This window comes from Oncorhynchus mykiss, chromosome 9 (genome assembly GCF_013265735.2).
Source record: "Oncorhynchus mykiss isolate Arlee chromosome 9, USDA_OmykA_1.1, whole genome shotgun sequence".
In the NCBI taxonomy this organism is placed as follows: domain Eukaryota; kingdom Metazoa; phylum Chordata; class Actinopteri; order Salmoniformes; family Salmonidae; genus Oncorhynchus; species Oncorhynchus mykiss.
The window spans coordinates 29,234,840-29,257,428 of NC_048573.1; the positions used below are offsets into that span (position 1 = coordinate 29,234,840).

The 22,589-nt window shown below is 41.8% G+C and overlaps 1 protein-coding gene across 2 annotated transcripts in view; it reads left to right on the top strand.

Annotated features, from left to right (window-relative positions):
* The first annotated feature begins 13,287 nt into the window (after window positions 1-13,287).
* Window positions 13,288-22,589, top strand: part of rbpjb (recombination signal binding protein for immunoglobulin kappa J region b) — a 92,227-nt gene continuing 82,925 nt past the window's right edge. The window contains exon 1 of one of the 2 annotated variants that reach the window (XM_036987790.1): window positions 13,288-13,436. In XM_036987790.1, coding sequence (XP_036843685.1) covers window positions 13,417-13,436 — 20 coding nt within the window. In that variant the 5' untranslated portion in view covers window positions 13,288-13,416. The remainder of the gene's footprint in view (window positions 13,437-22,589) is intronic. The other variant, XM_036987791.1, reaches the window with a different exon arrangement.

The following is a 22,589-nucleotide window of genomic DNA, read 5'->3' on the forward strand; positions in this document are numbered from 1 at the left end:
CATTCTAGTATTTAGAAATGTGAACCAAAATCAATGAAAGTTCCTTCACTGTAATTGCAAAATACAACAAGTTTTAGTTTAAGCAACAAAAAAAACATTCATAGTCTTTTTTAAGGATTTAACATATTCCAAGAGTACGTCTCTTGTTTTCATAATATAATGCATGATACATAGTGTATTTCAGAACTCGAGTTCTGTTTTTCTTAATCAGACGAAGCAGCGGCCCAAGGCAAGGACTGAACTCTAAAAGATGCTGTGGCAGTCACAGCACACAGAGCCAGAGAGACCAGACCACACTCATAGACTTTTTATTCAACTGTTTCCCTCATAGGAAATTAGTTTACAATCTGCCATGGACAACTTTCACTGCTCCACCGGGGTGATTCGAAAATAATTGTGGTCGCAGGTTCAATATCTAGTATTTTTTATGTTTTGTTAATAGTGTAATGATAATTTCCGATGCGGGTAAGAATAAAAATATATATATTTATGGTCCATGTGATTTTTCTGTTACATAACTAAGCAATTGTTTATGAAACACATGCCAGAATGTTATTATATCTACTCCATCAAAAGCTTGATTTCTTATCAAGTTTAGATTGCCTAAACAAACAATAAAACCTCATTAAAGCCATAATGAAGGCAATAAATTCTCACATTGTGACCGAGACATAGAAAGGCATTTCTGGTTTCACTTTAACATTATGTATGTAACCATATCAAGTAACTTACTTTTACATACAACATGTCATGACTGTATAGATAATACATGGTGTAAACTGATTATGAACCGTCAAGATTTGTCAAGAGACAAAAACGTCAACATTACCAACATTACCAATGTTTTACTTTATCTCTTTATCAAAAGCTTGTAAAAACATTTTTTTTAAATGCTGGTAAAAATCTGCGTTGGTAACAGGCACAGAATTCCCTTGGCACTATACAGCATGTACGAACTTATCACACCGTCCTTTTGGCTCCAAAACAGAAATGCTCTGATCCAGGCTTTGGGACCAATCACAGACAGACAGACAGAGGGAGCTTTGAGTGGAGGGCAAAAGAGAAAAGGAGGGCCATCAAGCCTTTTGAAGCCCAGCGCTAGCCTCTCTCCCCTGGACTCCATATCCCATCCATGTCCCCTCCATTTGTCATGCTCACCTGGCTTGCGCCCCTTCCCTTTTTATGCCTGTTTGTGTCCATCTGAAGGTCTGTCTGAAAGTCTCTGTCTGAAAGTCAGAAATCTTCACCTCCTCTCTTTCTCTGTATGATTCTCTATCTGACTGTCTGTCCAGCTGTTTCAGGAGGTTTCAACACAACATATTCCACACAAATCCCTGGGATGTTAGCCGAGATGCACTCCAAGAATCTGCTGAATAACCTAGTCCACTTTTACTTGTTTGATCGTCTTGTTTCTTTCCTCACATTCAGTCTCCCAAAGCTCCAACCACAGATAAAATACTCTCTCATAATGATTCATCATGTCTTAGAACATAACATAATTCCCCCTCCTCATTAATAGGGCTATTTCAGCTTGGCAATCCAAATTATTTCGAGATGATTCCACTCTTCCAAAAGTCTCACATTCTCCTCAGTGCTCCCTTCAAACGAGCCAGTCCTGTCTTTGAGTGACAAATATATGAACATATCAAAGTGATATGAGCTGACAAACCCGTTATGCAGTAGTTCATGATCACATGTCACAGCCCATCTTGTTGTGATCACAACATGACAAAGTCCGGTCTGGTCGGGAGCAAGACGGAGGTTGGCGAACATACACCAATCTGTCTCTTGGCAGTAGACGCTCAGGCAGTCAAGTGAGGCGATTTCTAGATGAGGCGCTCATGAGTCCTAATTGCTTGAATTGGTGGCTTACGTTCCCTTTATTAAGCTCGAGAGACGGTCTCTGTCCATTGAAAATGATAATTTTATACCTGACGAGAGCGAGAGAGAGAGGGAGAGAGAGAGGGGCGAGGAAAGACAGAGAGAGAGAGATTGTGTCGACAGAGAAAGTCTGCTAAATGATTGATGTCGCTTGATTTAAAATCAAATATGCTGATTTGCTTTGTTAGCGTTTCATTTGAATTTTTATCACATTGCTTCGGTTGTGAGCTCACACAGATGAATTTTCCAAAGCTCTCGGAATGATGATGTGGATGTCGAAATGCAACGGACAGAGACATGAGGATTACAAGGTAGGCCCTGAAAGGAAACGTTATGTCTGAAAGTATTCATAAGAATACGAATACAGTGAGAGGTTAGAGGTCAACTTGTTAAACAAAAGTGAACATGTCAACAAGCATCGATAGCAATAGCTTGATTCCATCGCTTTTTTTCTATCTCTCTCTCTCTCACTCTTTTTTTTCTCTCCCTCGTAACGTACTTGCACTTGTGTATTATTTTTTACTGTGTTCAGCTGTAAAGCATTCTGGGAAACATTACGCTTCCTATATTCAATGCTGGACTAGCTGGAGGTCCTCGGCTGATCATTAAAATAAAGAAAGAACGGAAAAACTGATGGGGGGGCTGGTCCTCGTCTCTGTGTCTTCATAGTGTGGGCGTTGAGCCAGTCACACTCTCATGCTAAATCTCAGCTGCGTCAATTCTCTCTCTTTATCTCTCTCTCTATTTTCCTCACACTCTCACACTCTGACTCCCTTGTCTTTCTTGCTCTCTCTTTCTCGTTTCCTCTCTCTCCCTATCTCTGACACCCCCCTCTTTCTCACTCTCTCTTGCCCTCCTTCACTGACTCCCTTTTCGTTCTATCTTCCTCTCTCACTATCTCTCTCTCTCCTCCCCCACTCTCTCTCTAGCAGACCTGCAAAGGGCCAATAAAAATGATTTATGCTGCTGAAGGATATGAACGTGTGGATTCATATGGTGTGCGCTAGGATAGATAGCATCTGGTGCACTATAGAGAAGAAGTAGGTATATGGATTAAGGTTGTGGGATCACGTTCCCGCTGTGAGCCGGTTGAGATAAATCGTAGCCAGAGTTATTTAGTCAGTGTATCAAGGTGTCTGACACCAATGTCACATAGAATTTGAGTTAAAAAAAAAACAAACACAGTATCTGTATACCAGTTGAGGCTGCTGAGAGGAGGACGGCTCATGATAATGGCTAGAACGGAGTAAATGGAGTGGCATCAAACACGTGGAAACCATGTGTTTGATGTATATGGTTCCACTCATTCCGCTCCAGTCATTACCACAAGCCCCAATTAAGGTGCCACCAACCTCCTGTGCTGTATACAGATACAAAATGTTCACCTAAAACAAATTCCATGTGAAAACAATAAAAGCAACACACACAGGGGCAAGGCAGGCTGTTGTCAGCCCCACCTATTAAGCATCCTTCAGTCTTTGAAGTTGAATTTAAGTACAAAAAGACCTAACCTTGGAGAGGACAAAAAGCCCGAAGACATTCAAACAGCACAACTGGTGTAGAGACCTACATGAAGGTGCTTATGGCCTGCTGCCCCATTAGATATGCAGGAATGTGCTGACATTTTTGGGAAACTCTGTAACAACCTCTTTTTAGTGCTTTAGAGATGTTCACAAACATGACAAAAACCCACTCCTACATGTCAGAGAGAGAGAGAGAGAGAGAGAGAGAGAGAGAGAGACAGAGAGTGAGAGAGAGAGAGAGAGAGAGAGAGAGAGAGAGAGAGAGAGGGAGAGAGAGAGAGAGAGAGAGACAGAGAGAGAGAGAGAGAGAGAGAGAGAGAGAGAGAGAGAGAGAGAGAGGGAGAGAGAGGGAGAGAGAGAGACCAGAGCACCAGGACAGCAACACAATTAGAGCTAACCAAATAATGAGAAAACAAAATGAGGTGGAAACTGAGCTAACCTCCTGCCAAATGTATGACCATATTAGAGACACATAGTTCCCTCAGATTACACAGACCCACAAAGAATTGGCAACAAATCAAATTTTGATAAACTCTCTTCTCTTTGTACTTCAGCTATTTGCACCTTGTTAAAACACTGTACATAGCCATAATATGACATTTGAAATGTCTATATTCTTTTGCAACTTTTGTGAGAAATGTTCACTGTTTATTTATGATTGTTTATTTCACATTTGTTGCTTTAGGCAATATAGACATACATTATGCCTCCCATTCCAATAGAGAGAGAGAGAGAGAGAGAGAATGCCCTCACAAGCTCATCTCATTTCAGAGTTTGATAGATAATGTGCTTTTTAAGCCAGACCCAGATCTACTGTATTGGGGCAGCCTGGTCTCATAGGCTAAATGTAACATAGTAAATGTAAATTCGGGACAAATAAGTATGATATGTTACGTTTGGTATGGTTATATAAGGAGGATGGTTACTTAAGGCAAAAAGTAGAGTGGTTGGTACCTAAAATCACAAATTCCTACAAATTACTGTGTCAAATAACACTAATATGTGAGAACCATATTTTTTTGTCGTTATAATAAGGTTGGTAGCAATATGGGAAAATCGTTGTGGAAAACTGTTGCAGCTCAAGTCACCAACAAAACCCACAACCGAATATTATTTTATGGGCTGGATGGCTAGCTAGCTAACTAGCAAACACCAAAAAAAAACAATATCAGCATGTGACTTAGCTAGTTAGCTGTAAAATCACCTAAACCAACTGCAGTATCAATTTAGTAGTCTACAATCTCACCATGTTCAACCTGCAGATCTATGTGCCTCGCAGAGTGGATTCTGACATTCGCAACGGCACCCTGGACTGAAAAGCCAGACAAATAGGAGAAATGTGCAAGACCCTCTGTTAAATTACAAATTTCTCGAGGTAGGAACATTGCAAAAATATGATGAATGGCTAATTCGGGAGAAGGCAACCTTTGGCGTTATGACATTGGCCAGTATTGAAATCTGACATGTGTGACAGACGTTTTCGCAACCTATTAACTTCCAGTGTAGTGAGAGCGGCTTTATGGCAATGCTACGTCATACCTGCCGAATCTCTGCCTGCTTGAATGGCAATAGCTCAGATACACATGGAAACATGAAACTACCACCAGAATCAATAGAACATCGATCAGAGATGCACAAAAACAATAATGGGTGAATCTTTACCTTAACAACTGATTTATTACACTCAGGGGCGACCCGTCATTCAGGGCAAGTGGGCAGAACATTTTTTAGCAAAAATAATAATAATTTAAAAATATATATATATATATTATAATTTTTTTGGGGGGGGGGGCTTGCCTGTTTTGCATGTTATTTTGGCATTAATACGTGTCACATATCAGTTTACAAACAGTGTAAAAACATAGATAATTTAGTTAATAAAGCTACACACGTACATTGTTTTCTTGATTAAGGCAGCTCCAAAATGCAGGTGTTTCAGCCTAGCGCAATGCTTTCTGTGGTGGTGGGGCGAGCCAGCAGAAAATAGGAGCATTGCACCGTGATTGGCTCAGAGTTCTGTCACTCATGGGGACAGTACGTCATCGCCAAGTTTAAGTCCTTAGTAATGGTAGACAGCCAAAATTCCAGCCCTTTAGGTGCTGCCGTAGAGTTATATTGCAAGTGCGTATCCAAGAAAGCTCAATGTCATTGGCCACAGCTAAAAAAACATCAAATCACATTAGATTTATTTATTTCACCTTTATTTCCCAGGTAGGCTAGTTGAGAACAAGTTCTCATTTACAACTGCGGCCTGGCCAAGATAACGCAAAGCAGTGCGACACAAACAACAAGACAGAGTTACACAATGAATAAACAAACATACCGTCAATAATACAATAGAAAAAAGTATATATACAGTGTGTACAAATTAAGTAAGATTAGGGAGGTAAGGCAATAAATAGGCCATAGTGGCGAAATAATTACAATGTAGCAATTAAACACTGGAGTGATAAGATGTGCAGAAGATGAGTGTGCAAGTAGAGATAATGGGGTGCAAAGGAGCAAAATAACAGTATGGGGATGAGGTAGTTGGATGGGCTGTTTACAGATGGGTTCTGTACAGGTGCAGTGATCTGTGAGCTGCTCTGACAGCTGGTGCTTGAAGCTAGTGAGGGAGATATGAGTTTCCAGCTTCAGCGATTTTTGAAGTTCGTTCCAGTCATTGACAGCAGAGAACTGGAAGGAAAGGTGGCCAAAACAGGAATTGGCTATGGGTGTGACTAGTGAAATATACCTTCTGGAGTGCGTGCTATGGGTGGGTGCTGCTATGGTGACCAGTGAGCTGAGATAAGTCGGGGCTTTACCTAGTAAAGACTTATAGATGACCTGGAGCCAGTGGGTTTGGCAACGAATATGAAGCAAGGGCCAGCCAACGAGAGCATACAGGTCGCAGTGGTGGGTAGTATATGAGGCTTTGGTGACAAAACGGGTGGCACTGTGATAGACTGCATCCAATTTGTTGAGTAGAGTGTTGGAGGCTATTTTATAAATGACATCGCCAAAGTCAAGGATCGGTAGGATAGTCAGTTTTACGAGGGTATGTTTGGTAGCATGGGTGAAGGATGCTTTGTTGCAAAATAGGAAGCCGATTCTAGATTTAATTTTGAATTGGAGATGCTTAACGTGAGTCTGGAAGGAGAGTTTACAGTCTAACCAGGCACCTAGGTATTTGTAGTTGTCCACATATTCTAAGTCAGAACCGTCCAGAGTAGTGATGCTGGACGGGCTGGCAGGTGTTTGCAGCAATCGGTTGAAGAGCATGCATTTAGTTTTACTTGCATTTAAGAGCAGTTGGAGGCCATGGAAGGAGAGTTGTATGGCATTGAAGCTCGTTTGGAGGTTAGTTAACACAGTGTCCAAAGAAGGGCCAGAAGTATACAGAATGGTGTCGTCTGCGTAGAGGTGGATCAGAGAGTCACCAGCAGCAAGAGCGACATCATTGATGTATACAGAGAAAAGAGTCGGCCCGAGAATTGAACCCTGTGACGCCCCCATAGACAGCCAGAGGTCCGTACAACAGGCCCTCTGATTTGACACATTGATCTCTATCTGAGAAGTAGTTGGTGAACCAGGCGAGGCAGTCATTTGAGAAACCAAGGCTGTTGAGTCTGCCGATAAGAATGTGGTGATTGACAGAGTCGAAAGCCTTGGACAGGTCGATGAATACTGCTACACAGTATTGTCTCTTATCGATGGCAGTTATGATATAATTTAGGGCATTGAGCGTGGCTGAGGTGCAACCATGACCAGCTCGGAAATCAGATTGCATAGCGGAGAAGGTACGGTGGTATTCGAAATGGTCGGTGATCTGTTTGTTAACTTGGCTTTCGAAGACCTTAGAAAGGCAGGGTAGGATAGATATAGGTCTGTAGCAGTTTGGGACTAGAGTGTCTCCCCCTTTGAAGAGGGCGATGACCACAGCAGTTTTCCAATCCTTGGGGATCTCAGACGACACGAAAGAGAGGTTGAACAGGCTAGTAATAGGGGTTGCAACAATTTTGGCAGATAATTTTAGGAAGATAGGGTCCAAATTGTCGAGCCCGGCTGATTTGTAGGGGTCCCGATTTTGCAGCTCTTTCAGAACATCAGCTATCTGGATTTGGGTGAAGGAGAAATGGGGAGGCTTGTGCAAGTTGCTGTGGGGGGTGCAGGGCTGTTGACCAGGGTAGGGGTAGCCAGGTGGAAAGCATGGCCAGCAGTAGAATAATGCTTATTCAAATTCTCATTATCGTGGATTTATCGGTGGTGACAGTGTTTCCTAGCCTCATTGCAGTGGGCAGCTGGGAGGAAGTGCTATTTTTCTCCATGGACTTTACAGTGTCCCAAGACATTTTGGAGTTTGTGCTACAGGATGCAAATTTCTATTTGAAAAAGTTAGTCTTTGCTTTCCTAACTGCCTGTGTATATCGGTTCCTAACTTCCCTGAAAAGTTGCATATCGTTCCTATTCGATGCTAATGCAGTACGCCACAGGATGTTTTTGTGCTGGTCAAGGGCAGTCAGGTCTGGAGTGAACCAAGGGCTGTATCTGTTCCTGGCTCTACATTTTTTGAATGGGACCTGCTTATTTAAGATGGTGAGGAAAGCACTTTCAAAGAATAACCAGGCATCCTCTACTGACGGAATGAGATCAATATCCTTCCAGGATACCCGTGCCAGGACGATTAGAAAGGCTTGCTCGCTATAATGTTTCAGGGAGCGTTTGACAGTGATGAGGGGTAGTCGTTTAACCGCAGACCCATTACGGACACAGGCAATGAGGCAGTGATTGCTGAGATCCTGGTTAAAGACAGCAGAGGTGTATTTGGAGGGCAAGCTGGTTAGGATGATATCTTTGAAGGTGCCCGTGTTGACGGATTTGGGGTTGTACCTGGTAGGTTCATTGATAAATTTGTGTGAGATTGAGGGCATCAAGCTTAGATTGTAGGATGGCCGGGGTGTTAAGCATGTCCCAGTTTAGGTCACCTAACAGCAAGAGCTTTGAAGATAGATGGGGGGCAATCAATTCACATATGGTGTCCAGGGCACAGATGTGCCGTGGTGTCACGGTGATCTTCGTGGGCTATACTCGGCCGTTTCTCAGGATGGTAAGTAGGTGGTTGAAAAAATCCCTCTAGTGGTGTTGGGGCTGTGCTTAAGGCAAAGTTTGGCCCTGTCCGGGGATATTGTCAGACGGGGCCACAGTGTCTCCTGACCCCTCCTGTCTCAGCCTCCAGTATTTATGCTGCAGTAGTTTATTTGTCGGGGGGCTAGGGTCAGTCTGTTATATCTGGAGTATTTCTCCTGTCTTATCCGGTGTTCTGTGTGAATTTAAGTATGCTCTCTCTAATTCTCTCTTTCTTTCTCTCTCTCGGAGGACCTGAGCCCTAGGACCATGCCTCAGGACCACCTGGCCTGATGACTCCTTGCTGTCCCCAGTCCACCTGGCCGTGCTGCTGATCCAGTTTCAACTGTTCTGCCTGCGGCTATGGAAGTCTGACCTGTTCACCGGACGTGCTACCTGTCCCAGACCTGCTGTTTTCAACTCTCTAGAGACAGCAGGAGTGGTAGAGTTACTCTGAGTGATCGGCTATGAAAAGCCAACTGACATTTACTCCTGAGATGCTGACCTGTTGCACCCTCGACAACCACTGTGATTATTAATATTTGACACTGGTGGTCATCTATGAACAATTGAACATCTTGGCCATGTTCTGTTTTTATCTCCACCCGGCACAGCCAGAAAAGGACTGGCCACCCCTCATAGCCTTGTTCCTCTGTAGGTTTCTTCCTAGGTTCTGGCCTTTCTAGGGAGTTTTTCCTAGCCACTGTGCTTCTACACCTGCATTGTTTGCTGTTTGGGGTTTTAGGCTGGGTTTCTGTACAGCACTTTGTGACATCAGCTGATGTAAGAAGGGCTTGTAATGAAGTGAAATAAGGAAGAGAAATTATAGATAAAACGTATCGGTGCTCATCGGCCATTGGACATAAAGATTACAACAAGTTGGAAATCGGAAATTCAACAATGAGTCGTTTGGAAGGAATCAGTGGCTAACTGCAAGCATTGCAAAGTAACCACTAACATTAGCCTGCTATTCAATGGAGTGGATGAGTCTTTTTTTCTCTGAGTTCCCACCATAAATCTAGAGAATGCCAGATTTTGATGACAAAATTTGCCCACAAAGGACCGCCGCGCCACTTTCACAAGGAGAGTCCAAGAATACCCTAGCTAAGAAAGTAATACTAAGTGTATGTTGTGTAGTAAACTGTTAGTAGCCCATGTGCCTCACCCTAATAATTTGGTCTATTTTCACCAACGCGGTATTTGTACAGCTTTGACAGTGCTACTGATAGTAGTGGTGGCGCTTGTCTTGCACGTGCAAATTCAGCACACACAACATTCTATAATAGAATTGTGTTATTTGATGTGTTAAATGAAAAGCTTTTTTAACGCATCAAATAGTGTTATATGAAGTGTATCTTTTTGACACACAAAGACCCTAACGGCATTCAATGTGCCTCACCCTTTCACCTCATAATTTCGCCTACTGTTCTAACTTGGTGGTGCACATGTAGCCTATAACCTGTTTTAGAGAAATGCAATTATTGAAGATTGTAAGAGCTTTCATTGTCTGTTTATATTCCCCCTTTATTTATCCTATGGTTCTGACGTGGTGTACAGGGAGAACACTGTAAGAATGGCCCATGTTCTGAATTCTGTCGTTGTACATTTCAAAAGTGCTGAACAAATAGTTATTTTCAGTTGAAGTAGGAAGTTTACATACTCTTAGGTTGGAGTTATTAAAACTTGTTTTTCAACCACTCCACAAATGTCTTGTTAACAAACTATTATTTTGGCAAGTCGGTTAGGACATCTACTTTGTGCATGAAAGTAATTTTTCCAACACTTGTTTACAGACAGATTATTTAACTTATAATTCACTGTATCACAATTCCTGTGGGTCAGAAGTTTACGTACACTGAGTTGACTGTGCCTTTAAACAGCTTGGAAAAGTCCAGAAAATTATGTCATGGCTTTAGAAGCTTCTGATAGGTTAATTGACATAATTTGAGTCAATTGAAGGTGTACCTGTGAATGTATTTCAAGGCCTACCTTCAAACTCAGTGCCTCTTTGCTTGACATCATGGGAAAAAAATCAAAAGAAATCAAAAGTCTGATTCATCCTTGGGAGCAATTTACAAACGCCTGAAGGTGCCACGTTCATCTGTACAAACAATTGTACGCAAGTATAAACACCATGGGACCACGCAGCCGTCATACCGCTCAGGAAGGAGATGTGTTCTGTCTCTTCGAGATGGATGTAGTTTGGTGCAAAAAGTGCAAATCAACCCCAGAACAACAGTTGGAGGAAACAGATACAAACGTATCTATATCCACAGTAAAACAAGTCCGATATCGACATAACCTGAAAGGCCGCTCAGCAAGGAAGAAGCCACTGCTCCAAAACCGCCATTAAAAAATGCCAGACTACGGATTGCAACTGCTGTCGTGGCAGAATCAGAATTAATTAGGTAACATTTATAAATAAAATGTTTTATTTATTTTATTTCATGCTTATGTGAGATGTCATTAGAATGTCTAATTTTGGATAATACTGTTGGCTGGTTGCAGTTATCTGTTCTCTGTCAGGGTTCAGTTACTTGGGCTGCAGAGAGGGGAGAGGTCAAGCTTGTCTTCATATGTAAACATATCTTTTAAACCATGTGAATGGATCGATTGAGGGGGAACCAATTATCTCTTGGCTCCACAATGTCTGTGTGCCAGTCACTGTGTCTCTGTGAGCTTGTCCAGAATGGGAGTGTCTAAAATGACAATTGATAAATATCCTAATGTCTTGGTACTATGTGCCAAGAACGAGAAGTAGAACCTTGTTTTAGGAGAGCAAACTGAACGATAATTTATAGCTAATGCTGTCTGGCTATGGAATACTCCTCTCTCAAGTAAAGTCTTCTTTTGTAATGTTCCTAAGATCTGTTATTCGTCATGTGAGTTGAGATGGGTGTGTCTTGGCTATAAATGATACTAAGAACTGTTTTGTAAGGACTCTCAGAGAATTATTTTATAGACACTGAATTGATCTGAGAGTCACAGGGTTGTGATGGAGCTCATAATTAAAGATGTACTTTATGATAACTCTGACTTGTGTGTGTGGTTTGCTCTCATGATTTGGTAAATACAGGACATTTCCACTACACTGCACATGGGGACAAAGATCATACTTTTTTCTGGTCTGATGAAACAAAAATCGAACTGTTTGGCCATAATGACCATCGTTATTTATCATTGGTTAAAGGGGGAGGCTTGCAAGCCGAATAACATCATCCCAACCGTGAAGCACGGGCTGCCAGCATCATGTTGTGGGGGTGCTTTGCTGCAGGAGGGACTGGTGCGCTTCACAAAATAGATAGCATCATGAGGTGGGACAATTATGTGGATATATTGAAGCAACATCTCAAGACATCAGTTAGGAAGTTAAAGCATGGTCGCAAATGGGTCTTCCAAATGGACAATGACCCCAAGCATACTTCCAAAGTTGTGGCAAAATGCCTTGGGCCACAAAGTCAAGGTATTGGAGTGGCCATCACAAAGCACTGACCTCAATCCCATAAATTTGTGGGCAGAAATGAAAAAGCGTGTGCGAGCAAGGAGGCCTACAAACCTGACTCAGTTACACCAGCTTTGTCAGGAGGAATGGGCTACCTGAAATGTTCCACCCAAGTTAAACAATTTAAAGGCAATACTACCAAATACTAATTGAGTGTATGTAAACTTCTGACCCACTGGGAATGTGATGAAAGAAATAAAAGCTGAAATAAATCTCTTATTCTGACATTTCACATTCTTAAAATAAAGTGGTGAACCTAACTGACCTAAGACAGAGCATTTTTTACAAGGATTAAATGTCAGTAATTGTGAAACTGAGTTTAAATGTATTTGGCTACGGTGTATGTAAACTTCCGACTTCAACTGTATCGTTGCTTGCTCACTAATGTCTTAATCAAAATTACGGATTGCCTCTTACCTGCTTGTTGTCCCCTTATGCCATAGTTTTGTACATCTCAATCATCAGAAATCAGTAGAAACCATATTTGTTTAAGCAAGGTAGCAATTTTTCAGGTTTTTTTAAAAGGCAGTAAATGAGGCTGAATGTACTGTTTCAATGTCAGACAAGGCTCTGCTGAAAGCCAGGTGTAGCAGTGGTTGGGCGTTGGAACGACTGTTGGAACAGCTTTATGTAGGTCCTAACAGTTTGTGGGCACCGTTTGTCACCGTTATAGTATAATTAATGTATTGTTTAGTGTTGTGTAGTGGCTTTGCTGGCATGCATCCCATATTTTTGTTGTTGCCCCACCAAGATTTACATGCTAAAATCGCCACTGATTTGACCATGACATCTGATCTTTAGGACCTATTTTAGTGGCATATAGTACCTTACCTAACCTTGCTTTAGAGAAAGGAATCTCTGCACAGTCAGACTATGCACAGCCAGTTTTGTCTGAAATCTTTCAGCTGGTTGAAATGAATGTTTCAGACATCCAAGAGACACAGAGACTCAATACATTCGAAATAATCTTGTGTGGGCCTGGGAAAATGCAGGCTTCCTCACAACATTGTGCAGAATTCCGTGCCAAACTATGTTCAGATCAGTGCTGTAATTTATCACCCGGTAAACACGTGGGAATACTATTTCAGCCCATAAAATAAGCAACTCTACTCCGCGCACATCTCGCGATAGGACGATGCTGCCTCCATGCTTGTCTATGGTGAGAGTTTTCCTGGTATCGCGTGATGTCTAAAGTTTCCCACGCCTGTTGTTGTGGCGTCTGCCCTTTTCTCTCACTCTCTCTAGCAACCTGCCGCCTCCCCCTCTTTTCTGTACTCCTCTCCCGCCCCGTTTCTCTCCGTCTCCCTAGCCCCTCCACGCCAGTCTGCTTCTGTTGTCTCGGCGGATTGTTGGTCTGGGGAGAAAGGATATCGCGAGTGTTGGAGTTTTGGTGAGAGTTTGTGGAAGATGGCGCCTGTTGTGACAGGGTAAGTCTGAGATTCAGGGCTGGTGGTTGTAGCTATTGGAGTTAAAGTGAATTTAAGTTTTTTTGAAAGATAATTGGTCGCTTCTGTTCGAGCATATATAGCCGAGCAAATGTGGATGTTTGTGGCCATTTGTTTTCAGTCTGGGAAAGCATTTTCTTTGTCTGAATGTATTGTGTGTTTTCCTTTGACTACTTCACTGTACTGACTGTTGCTGCACTGCCGTGCAGTGTTCTGGGGGTCGAGCTAGCTCGCTACTGCTAGCTTTCAGAGGTCCTTTTTCAACACCAGACAACGATACGAGTACAATCAGTATGGGCTGGGAAAAAATTAAACTATCGTTTTTTTTTGTCTATGTTTAGGTCATATTATTCAACTATATATATCCCACGATATGTATGTGTTCGCCTTATAACCATGTTGCAATGTAATCTACAGTTCCACAGTCTGAAACACGTTGTGGCTTCGCCTTTGTCAAGCAAGGCATCGTTCGATTACGTTCGACTCGTCTCTGTGGTGTTAGCTGGCTAACGTTAACTGATTGGATATTTCTCGATCGATTGTTGGTTAATACACTTGCAGACGTCTGAGAACTGTAAGCATATATTTTGCCATGCGTAAATGTACTCATATAAAGTGGTGTTGACGAAACAGCCCCGAGCTCCTCCGTCCGTGTTGCAGACACATTATACTAAGGACATGTAATTTATCTAATTCTACCTGCTATAACCCTCTAAAAACGAACTCAAATCTATAAAAAAAAGCATGACGTTGTGAGGATTCGTATACATGTCATTTTTGCTATATTTTATGTCTAAGCGTCAGATAAACGTCAGATAGCCAGCGCGAGCCACTGAAATCCAAAACGCTACAAAAATATACGTGAAATGAGATGCCTCTGTCCAAGGTTGATAAGCTACTTGATGAAATAGAGATTGTTTAGCAAGTTACTGTTGATAATTCACTAGGTTGAAGCTACTCACATTAATGAAAGGCAATCCTAAAAAAGGCAGCCAACTAATCTGTTTAAATACCCTTTATTTTGCTGCTGGAGGCAACGAGCTAAATTATCCCTCAGACTTTCTATCTTCCTAAATATTCGTCAGTTCCATGGGCTTAGCCCAATTTCTTTGATTGTAGCTAATTGTGCAATTGGGAGATAAGAGACGTGTGGTAATTATTTGAAATATAGGCTAAATGAAGCCCATTTAATTTATCTGTCACTAGACTTTAGAATTGCCTGGGAAGTAGTAACGTCATCAAAGCTTGCCTAATGCCTACTATTCTATAGCCACATTTTCCAAGTTTTCAATGCTCTTATGATGCAGTAAGTAGTATTGTTACTTTTATGTATTGTAAACTAGTAGCAGCATAGCATTTGCATTATCTATCCGGTCTATGGATATTTCTCCAATTCCCAAAACAGTCCTATAATTTCGATGGTGTGCGTGCACATTAGCCAAACAAGTTTTTTGGGGGGGTAATCTGGAGTTAGTAGTCCCCACAGATAGCTCAGTGGGGGACAGACATTAGCTGGTCTTTTTGGAGGAGAAGTGCGTGTGGAGGGAGGGTGGCTGTCGAGGGTAGGTAATGTGTGTGCTCATTTGGGGCTTTCCAGCAGACCTGAGCTGATTTCTGTTTGGAGAGAGAGAGAGAGAGAGGGCAGGTGGGTCGGGTCTGGGTGGCTGGCCACCTGTCCAGATGATATCTACCCGAGCTGTGTGCTTTTTCTTCTGCCAGGATAGAGGGAGGAGGGGGAGTGAGACTAGCGGTTTAAACAGAATTAGAGTGCCATAAGGGATCTTTATTAGCATGTGGCCGGGCACGACCGCGTCAATGGCTGGAGGCTAGGGAGAGAGATAGAGGGAGCCCACATCCCACCCGGCCTGTCCACAGCCCAGTGCCCCCACAACCCCACTCAGGGTCAGGTCTGACAGCCATGGCCCCCTCTGAGAGTTGGCTGGGAGTTGTGGTTGAGGCAGGGCGCACTGGTGCAGAGCTGAGAGGGCAGTACTCTGAACTCGGTAGTAGGGCACACCGTAGCATAACGTTTTGCAATGAGAAAGAAAAAAATCTGTGTTCCTATAGGACAAATTCAAGCAGTATCTGTTTGAGTTTGTGAGCAATTATAAATGTGTAAAACATGAGCACATTCTAGAGGTTTGCTGAAAATGCTTGATAAGATTGACCGTCTGTTTCTGGCTTAAGTATGTTAAGATGGTTTGTATGTCTGAGCTCTTTCTTGCCCTTTCAGCTTAGTTTAGCCTAAATAGTGTAATGTGGCATTTTACGTGATCTCTTGTTTTTGTAAGAGAAATAGTGGAGCATTTACTCAATGGATGTCTCTTCAGTGCAAAAAAAAAAATCCCAAGGAAAAGGACCATAGTTTTGTCTAACATAATAAATATAAAAAACAGCTGGAATTCATATTTGAGCTGTGTCACAGAGCAGTGATAAGACTAGCCAACCTGCAGCCTACCATATCTCCTCAACACAGCTCTCTGAATGTTAGAAAAACAGGAATGAGATAGTGTTGCTGTATAATCTTTCTTTCCCCCTCAGAAAGTGTGCCTGATACCAGTGAGCCTAGCAGCCCTAGCTGAAAGAAAACTACTGTTCACGGGTAGACAATCTGGGCATCACCTGGGATGATAAAAGCATGAATCACTTATTTCAACACAATGCTGCCTCTACATGGCCCCTGGGTAAAGCTATTGGATATAACAAAAAAAATAAAAAATGTTATGCCCTCCCACTTTTACCCAAAGGTGTACAGCGGGACGACTCAGTCGAGACAGAGCCGGGCCTCTTTTCGTCCGTGTAATTACACCATTAAGCCTGCTTGTGAGGGACAGAGGCGTGTGAGCCACTGTGTGTGTGTGTGTGTACCCTTGAGCACTTAACCATAATTGCGCCTGTAAGTTGCTCTGGATAAGAGTGTCTTCCAAATGCACATACATTTACATTTTAGTCATTTGGTGTGTGTGAGTTCCCTGGAAACACGAGTGTGTCAGGGCCAGGACGATACCAGTTTGGCGATACTCATTAGTATCGTGGCAAGGAAACAAAACATGAAGCGGATTTAACTTCTTTAGGCAAACAGCCTTAATGTTGGAAAAAAACATGTTTTTAGTGCTGCATGATTAACCAAAATGTTCGGTTCAATTATTTGAAGTGCATTTTGTTAGTTTTTCTTCTTCTGTGAATGCAGTTTCGGTAGAGATAAATCAGATCAAGCCTGAACTGTGTGATGTCGTAGGGAGTTGTAGTTTCCAACAGGTGCAGAAAATGTGTTAATTAACTACAATGACCATAATCCATTTTGCACCTGTTTAAACTTGTGTGGAGCAAACACGGAGACTGAGAGATGAGAGAATGCATGATCGAGAGGGATAGAAAGCAGTTGCTTCGCGAGCCTGAAAATACATGAGCTAAGTGATTGATGGTTGATATTCAGCAGTTGTAAAAGTATGCCTTTTTTTACTTTTGAAGAACTACTAAAATTGTGATTTTTGTCAGACAACATAGGCAGCAGCTCTATAGAGATGAGCTGATGGCTTGGAATGAAATAATAGTCATCAAATAAAACATATTTTTTAAAGTAATGTGAATAAATGATAAGCTGTAATGGGCACACTCTACCATCATTAGACTTGATTTTAGTCTGTGTTACAGCGTTCAACCCGCGTAGTGCATTTAATGTATAAAAAAACGTATCTAAGAAAAAAAAACTTTTTTTTTATCTAACTGAAACCAAACCGACCTCAAAATTGCATTAGTCACATGCGCTGAATACAACAGGTGTAGTAGACCTTACAGTGAAATGCTTTTTTACGGGCCCCTAACCGACAGTGCAGTTTTGCTCAGCACTATTATGTTATCATTCAACCCAGAGTCACATGCATTTATTTTCCAAGCTATAGCACACAATATTTTACATACAGCAGGTTTTTAAAGGACCAAATAGTTTGGTCTGCTTCGAATTTTCATTTTTGCCATGATACCGATACCACAATATTTTTTCCATCACAGCCCTAGAGTGTGTGTGTTTTCTGTGTGTAGAGGGGAAGCAGTCCCCAGGGTCCTCTTCTCCCTTCCCCCATTATGAGAGAGAGAGGAGCAGATGTGGAAGCAGTGACCTTTTTGGTGGCAGAGGGCTGGGGTAGAGTTAAAAGGGTCTGCCGATTTCATTCCCCCCGACACACACACACACACACACACACACACACTCCCCGCCTCACCTCCTCCTTGTACCTGAGCCGGGGCATTGACAGATAGGTTAATGAGGGAGGAGATACAAGCTCGTAAAACCCAGATCTGTGTGTCACCTCAGGACCTGAGAGCTATTGTGTTACTGAAGAGACGTGCCCCACATTCAGACACAGTAAAACATCTTCAAAGTTGGGGTAAGATTATTGAATATGGAAGCCAATGTAGAACGTGCAGTTTGCTTCACTTGTAGGGTTCACGCCGTCAAAGTTGATAGGTTGATTTGAAAAGGGGCTGTGACTTAATTTCAGTGCGATGTTCCCTGAAGCCTATTTGCCACCATGGACCACTTGTTGGATGGCGTTGTGACATGCTTTCCTACTACGCTACCTATTTAAAAAAAAAAAATCTTTATCTGACTGTCTCAACCTCTCTCCCGCTCTCAACTTCCCTCTCTGAACTACAGCGGATGAAAAGGCCATTTTTTTTGTAATTTGGCTTGGCACTCCCCAGATTTGGTCCTCCGCCACATGCTAGTGGAAGAGGAAAGCCACGGAATATCACAATTTTACATAAGGGGTTTTCTTTATTGGTCATGTATTTTAATAAACTTTTCTAGTTGGCGGTGCATTTCCTAATTCCCAAAAGCCTGAGGGGGCCAGAGTTACAATGTTATTCCCTCACCGTCACCAGGCAATGATTGGATTCTTTATACGAAAGAGCCCCGTCTCTAAACCCAAGTGAGAACGCATTATTTGCTTCATGAGCTTGGAATGTATTCCAAATAACCTTTCACTTTATCTGTAGGGCTAAGACGTGTTATTATTGTTTCAAGAAGGATGAGACAGAAGAATTCTCGATGCAAATAAGCCAGTGTGGTTTTGAAAACACCATCATATCGAAGCCCAAGTTCCCTGTGTTGTTGTTGGCCTTGGCATTCAACTTTTCTTCTGGATCAGAAAAAGGGCTTAGGTGGTGAGCGTGGCAGGGGACGTGGTAATGGGCACGGTCGGCCCGTCACCACGGCTGAATTTTAGAGACATTTTAAGAGGCCCCCATCTGGGTGGTGTAGAGACATTAAAAAAAATATTTAAGCAAAGTTTTAACTCAAAATTCCTGCAATTCTACACATTTTGCCATTTCCTGCGATTCTACATATTCTGCCATGGAGTTGAGAGAACATTTTTCTGTTTTAAAGTACATTTCCTGCAATTCTATGCTTTTTTTTTGACATTGCTAATGCTGTGCTCTTTTGCTCAAACATAATAACAAAGTCAATACTGCTAAATTCATTGGGTCCATCTTGCGAACATAAGCAACCATTTATATTTAAACAGGTTCTCCGGCACAAAATGCGTGTCTGCCAACTTCCACGTGCCAGAACTCTAAATTGTAGTTTGTCCCATCAGATAACATGGCATATGTTAGCCCCATGCTAACCTCAACAGGTGGCACTGATTTATATTCTGGCACATTCTTCCACAGCCTATCAAAGATCTTAGACTATATATATCCACCAACCATTGGCATTTCTAATGTTAGATAAAATTTTCATGTTTTTGCATATAACAATCAATTTTTTTGTTGATCTGTTTTACATACATCCATATGCTTTTATAGAAAAAAATAAGAACTTGGGATAAAAAAGAAAATAAATGGATTTGTCAAACAGCAGTCAGGTAGGCTATCATCGCTTCAAGGTGGCACACACTGCTGAAGCGGTTGACTCAAAATTGATGGTGCACTTTAACCGTGAGTTCGAGCCCCCCTCGCATCAAGCTTTTTTGTTGAGGAAAAAACTGTTCATTGCCTGTCCTTGATACTTGATTCAAAACGCATGTCACGAAGTGGATGATTATAATAATGCATAGCCTATTAAACGTTGTAAGCCTGCATGTAAGTGTAGGCCTTCATAAGAACATACTAATAGAGTACCACAGTCATTAATATCCATAAATCCTAGTAGTCAAAAAGGGAAATTTATTTTTAATGGTTAATCCAAACCTCATTCCAGGGTAAGCCTACACGAAACACAGCCCTTATTTTAAGTGTTTCTAAAATCCCCTATGGGAGAAATTAATGGTGGAAAAACGATTGGAACCATTTCCCTGTTTGACCGCTAGGTTTTATGGGTATTATGAGACCCACTGTGGAGCTCTGTGACAGCCAAGTGTCTTCCTACAATAAGACTGTCGATTCCAGTCCTCCATACTTGCAATTAAACTTCTTTAAAATAACTGCAATTCTGTCATCTGTAGGGTGATAACGAGAGTGCAAACTATAATCCTACTCTACACTTTAATGCTCGTCCTTCTCAAGAAAAAATAAAGGGAAAAGGGGATACCTTGTCAGTTGTACCACTGAATGCATTCAACTGAAATGTGTCTTCCGCATTTAACCCAATCCCTCTGAATCAGAGAGGTGTGGGGGCTGCCTTAATCGACATCCAAGTCATCGGTGAACAGTGGAAATAACACGCATGACTAAGCAGATGGTTATAAAAAAGTCTTAACTCTGTAGGCCTATGTTTATGTGTACACGTCTATGTAATATAGCCTATGCAATATGATTAATAGGCAATAGTAGTGAGTTTTGTTTGCAAGGCTGAAGAAAGTGGTAACTCCTTATTCATTTAATTCATAATCTTCATTTTCAAGATGTTGGCTGAAGGCGTCCCTTTTCAACACACTAACACAATACATGTAATTTCACTTTTCAAAGGGGGGACTCTTGAGATTCGAACCCTTGCCACAATCTGCAACAATTATGTGCACTAGGCATTTGCACAGAGCACAATTTGACCAGTCAGTGAAATACATGTAATTGGCTGATATGCATTTTGTGTAGGAGAACCTGTTTTTAAATTTAAATGGTTGCTTATGTTCGCAAGTATGGACCAACTGTCTAGCTTTTATTTTGGTGATATGTTAGTTCTCAAAGATGATATTATAAAAAGATAAGTAAAGTTGAAGTCGGAAGTTTACATACACTCCACAAATTTCTTGTTAACAAACTATCATTTTTGCAAGTCGATTACTACATATACTTTGTGCATGACACAAGTCATTTTCCAACAATTGTTTACAGACAGATTATTTATCTTATTATTCACTGTATTACAATTCCAGTGGGTCAAAAGTTTACATACATTAAGTTGACTCGCTTTAAACAGCTTGGAAAATTGCAGAAAAGTATGTCATGGCTTTAGAAGCTTCTGATAGGCTAATTGACATCATTTGAGTCAATTAAAGGTGTACCTGTGAATGTATTTCAAGGCCTACCTTCAAACTCAGTACCTCCTTGCTTGACATCATGGGAAAATCAAAAGAAATCAGCCAAGACCTCAGAAAAAAAATTATAGACCTCCACAAGTCCACAATTTCCAAACACCTGAAGGTACCACGTTCATCTGTACGCAAGTATAAACACCATAAGACCACGCAGCCGTCATACCGCTCAGGAAGGAGACACGTTCTGTCTCCTAGAGATGAACGTACTTTGGTGCGAAAAGTGCAAAACAATCCCAGAATAACAGCAAAGGACCTTGTGAAGATGCTGGAGGAAACAGGTACAAACGTATCTATATCCACAGTAAAACGAGTCCTATATCGACTTAACCTGAAAGGTCGCTCAGCAAGGAAGAAAACTGCCAAAACCGCCATAAAAAAGCCAGACTACAGTTTGCAACTGCACATGGGGACAAAGATTTTGGAGAAATGTCCTCTGGTCTGATGAAACGAAAATAGAACGGTTTGGCCATAATGACCATTGCTATGTTTTGGAGGAAAAAGGGGGAGGCTTGCAAGCCGAAGAATACCAACTCAACCGTGAAGCACAAGGGCTGCCAGCATCATGTTGTGGCGGTGCTTTGGTGAAGGAGGGACTAGTGCACTTCACAAAATAGATGGTGTCATGAGGAGGGAAATTTATGTGGATATATTGAAGCAACATCTCAAGACATCAGTCAGGAAGTTAAAGCTTGGCCGCGAATGGGTCTTCCAAATGGACAATGACTCCAAGCATGCTTCCAAAGTTGTGGCAAAATGGCTTAAGGACAACAAAGTCAAGGTATTGGAGTGGCCATCACAAAGCCCTGACCTCAATCCTATAGGAAATGTGTGGGCAGAACTGAAAAAGCGTGTGTGAGCAAGGAGGCCTACAAACCTGACTCAGTTACACCAGCTCTGTCAGGAGGATTGGGCCAAAATTCACCTAACTTATTGTGGGAATCTTGTGGAAGGCTACTTGAAACATTTGACCCAAGTTAACCAATTTAAGGCAATGCTACTAAATACTAATTGAGTGTATGTAAACTTCTGCCATCTGGAATGTGATGAAATAAATAAAAACTGAAAGAAATCATTCTCTACCATTATTCTGACATTTCACGTTCTTAAAATAGTGGTGATCCTAACTGACCTAAGACAGGGATTTTTTTACTAAGATTAAATGTCCGGAATTGTGAAACTGAGTTTAAATGTACTTGGCTAAGGTGTATGTAAACTTCCGAATTCAACTGTAGGTCAATTATCTTTTCTTCATACTTTTTATGTCTGGTTTTAGTCGTTTTTAAGTTTACACTAAACGCATTTTTACAACCCCAAAAATGGCCTACCAAGGAGTTCAATGGCAGACAAATCCCTTGCATTGATAATCTACTCTCCGAGAGCGAGGGAAAGAGAGAGCACAGAAAGTACTGTTTTGCAGTGCCCTCTCTCTCTCCTCTTAGCCTAGCGAGTTTCCTCCACCCTCCCCTCCTGGTCCTGTTGCTGTTGGTAGCAATTACAGCATTGCCAAGGGAACCAGACGTGTTTCTACCGGCGTCAGCGTTTTCCGACCCACCGTCACGTTTCAGGATGTTTCATTCAGAAAACACGTAGTGATCCCCTGTCTGTCTGCATGCTTGGTTTAATTTAACCTCTTCTCCAACCATCCCAGAATCATGCC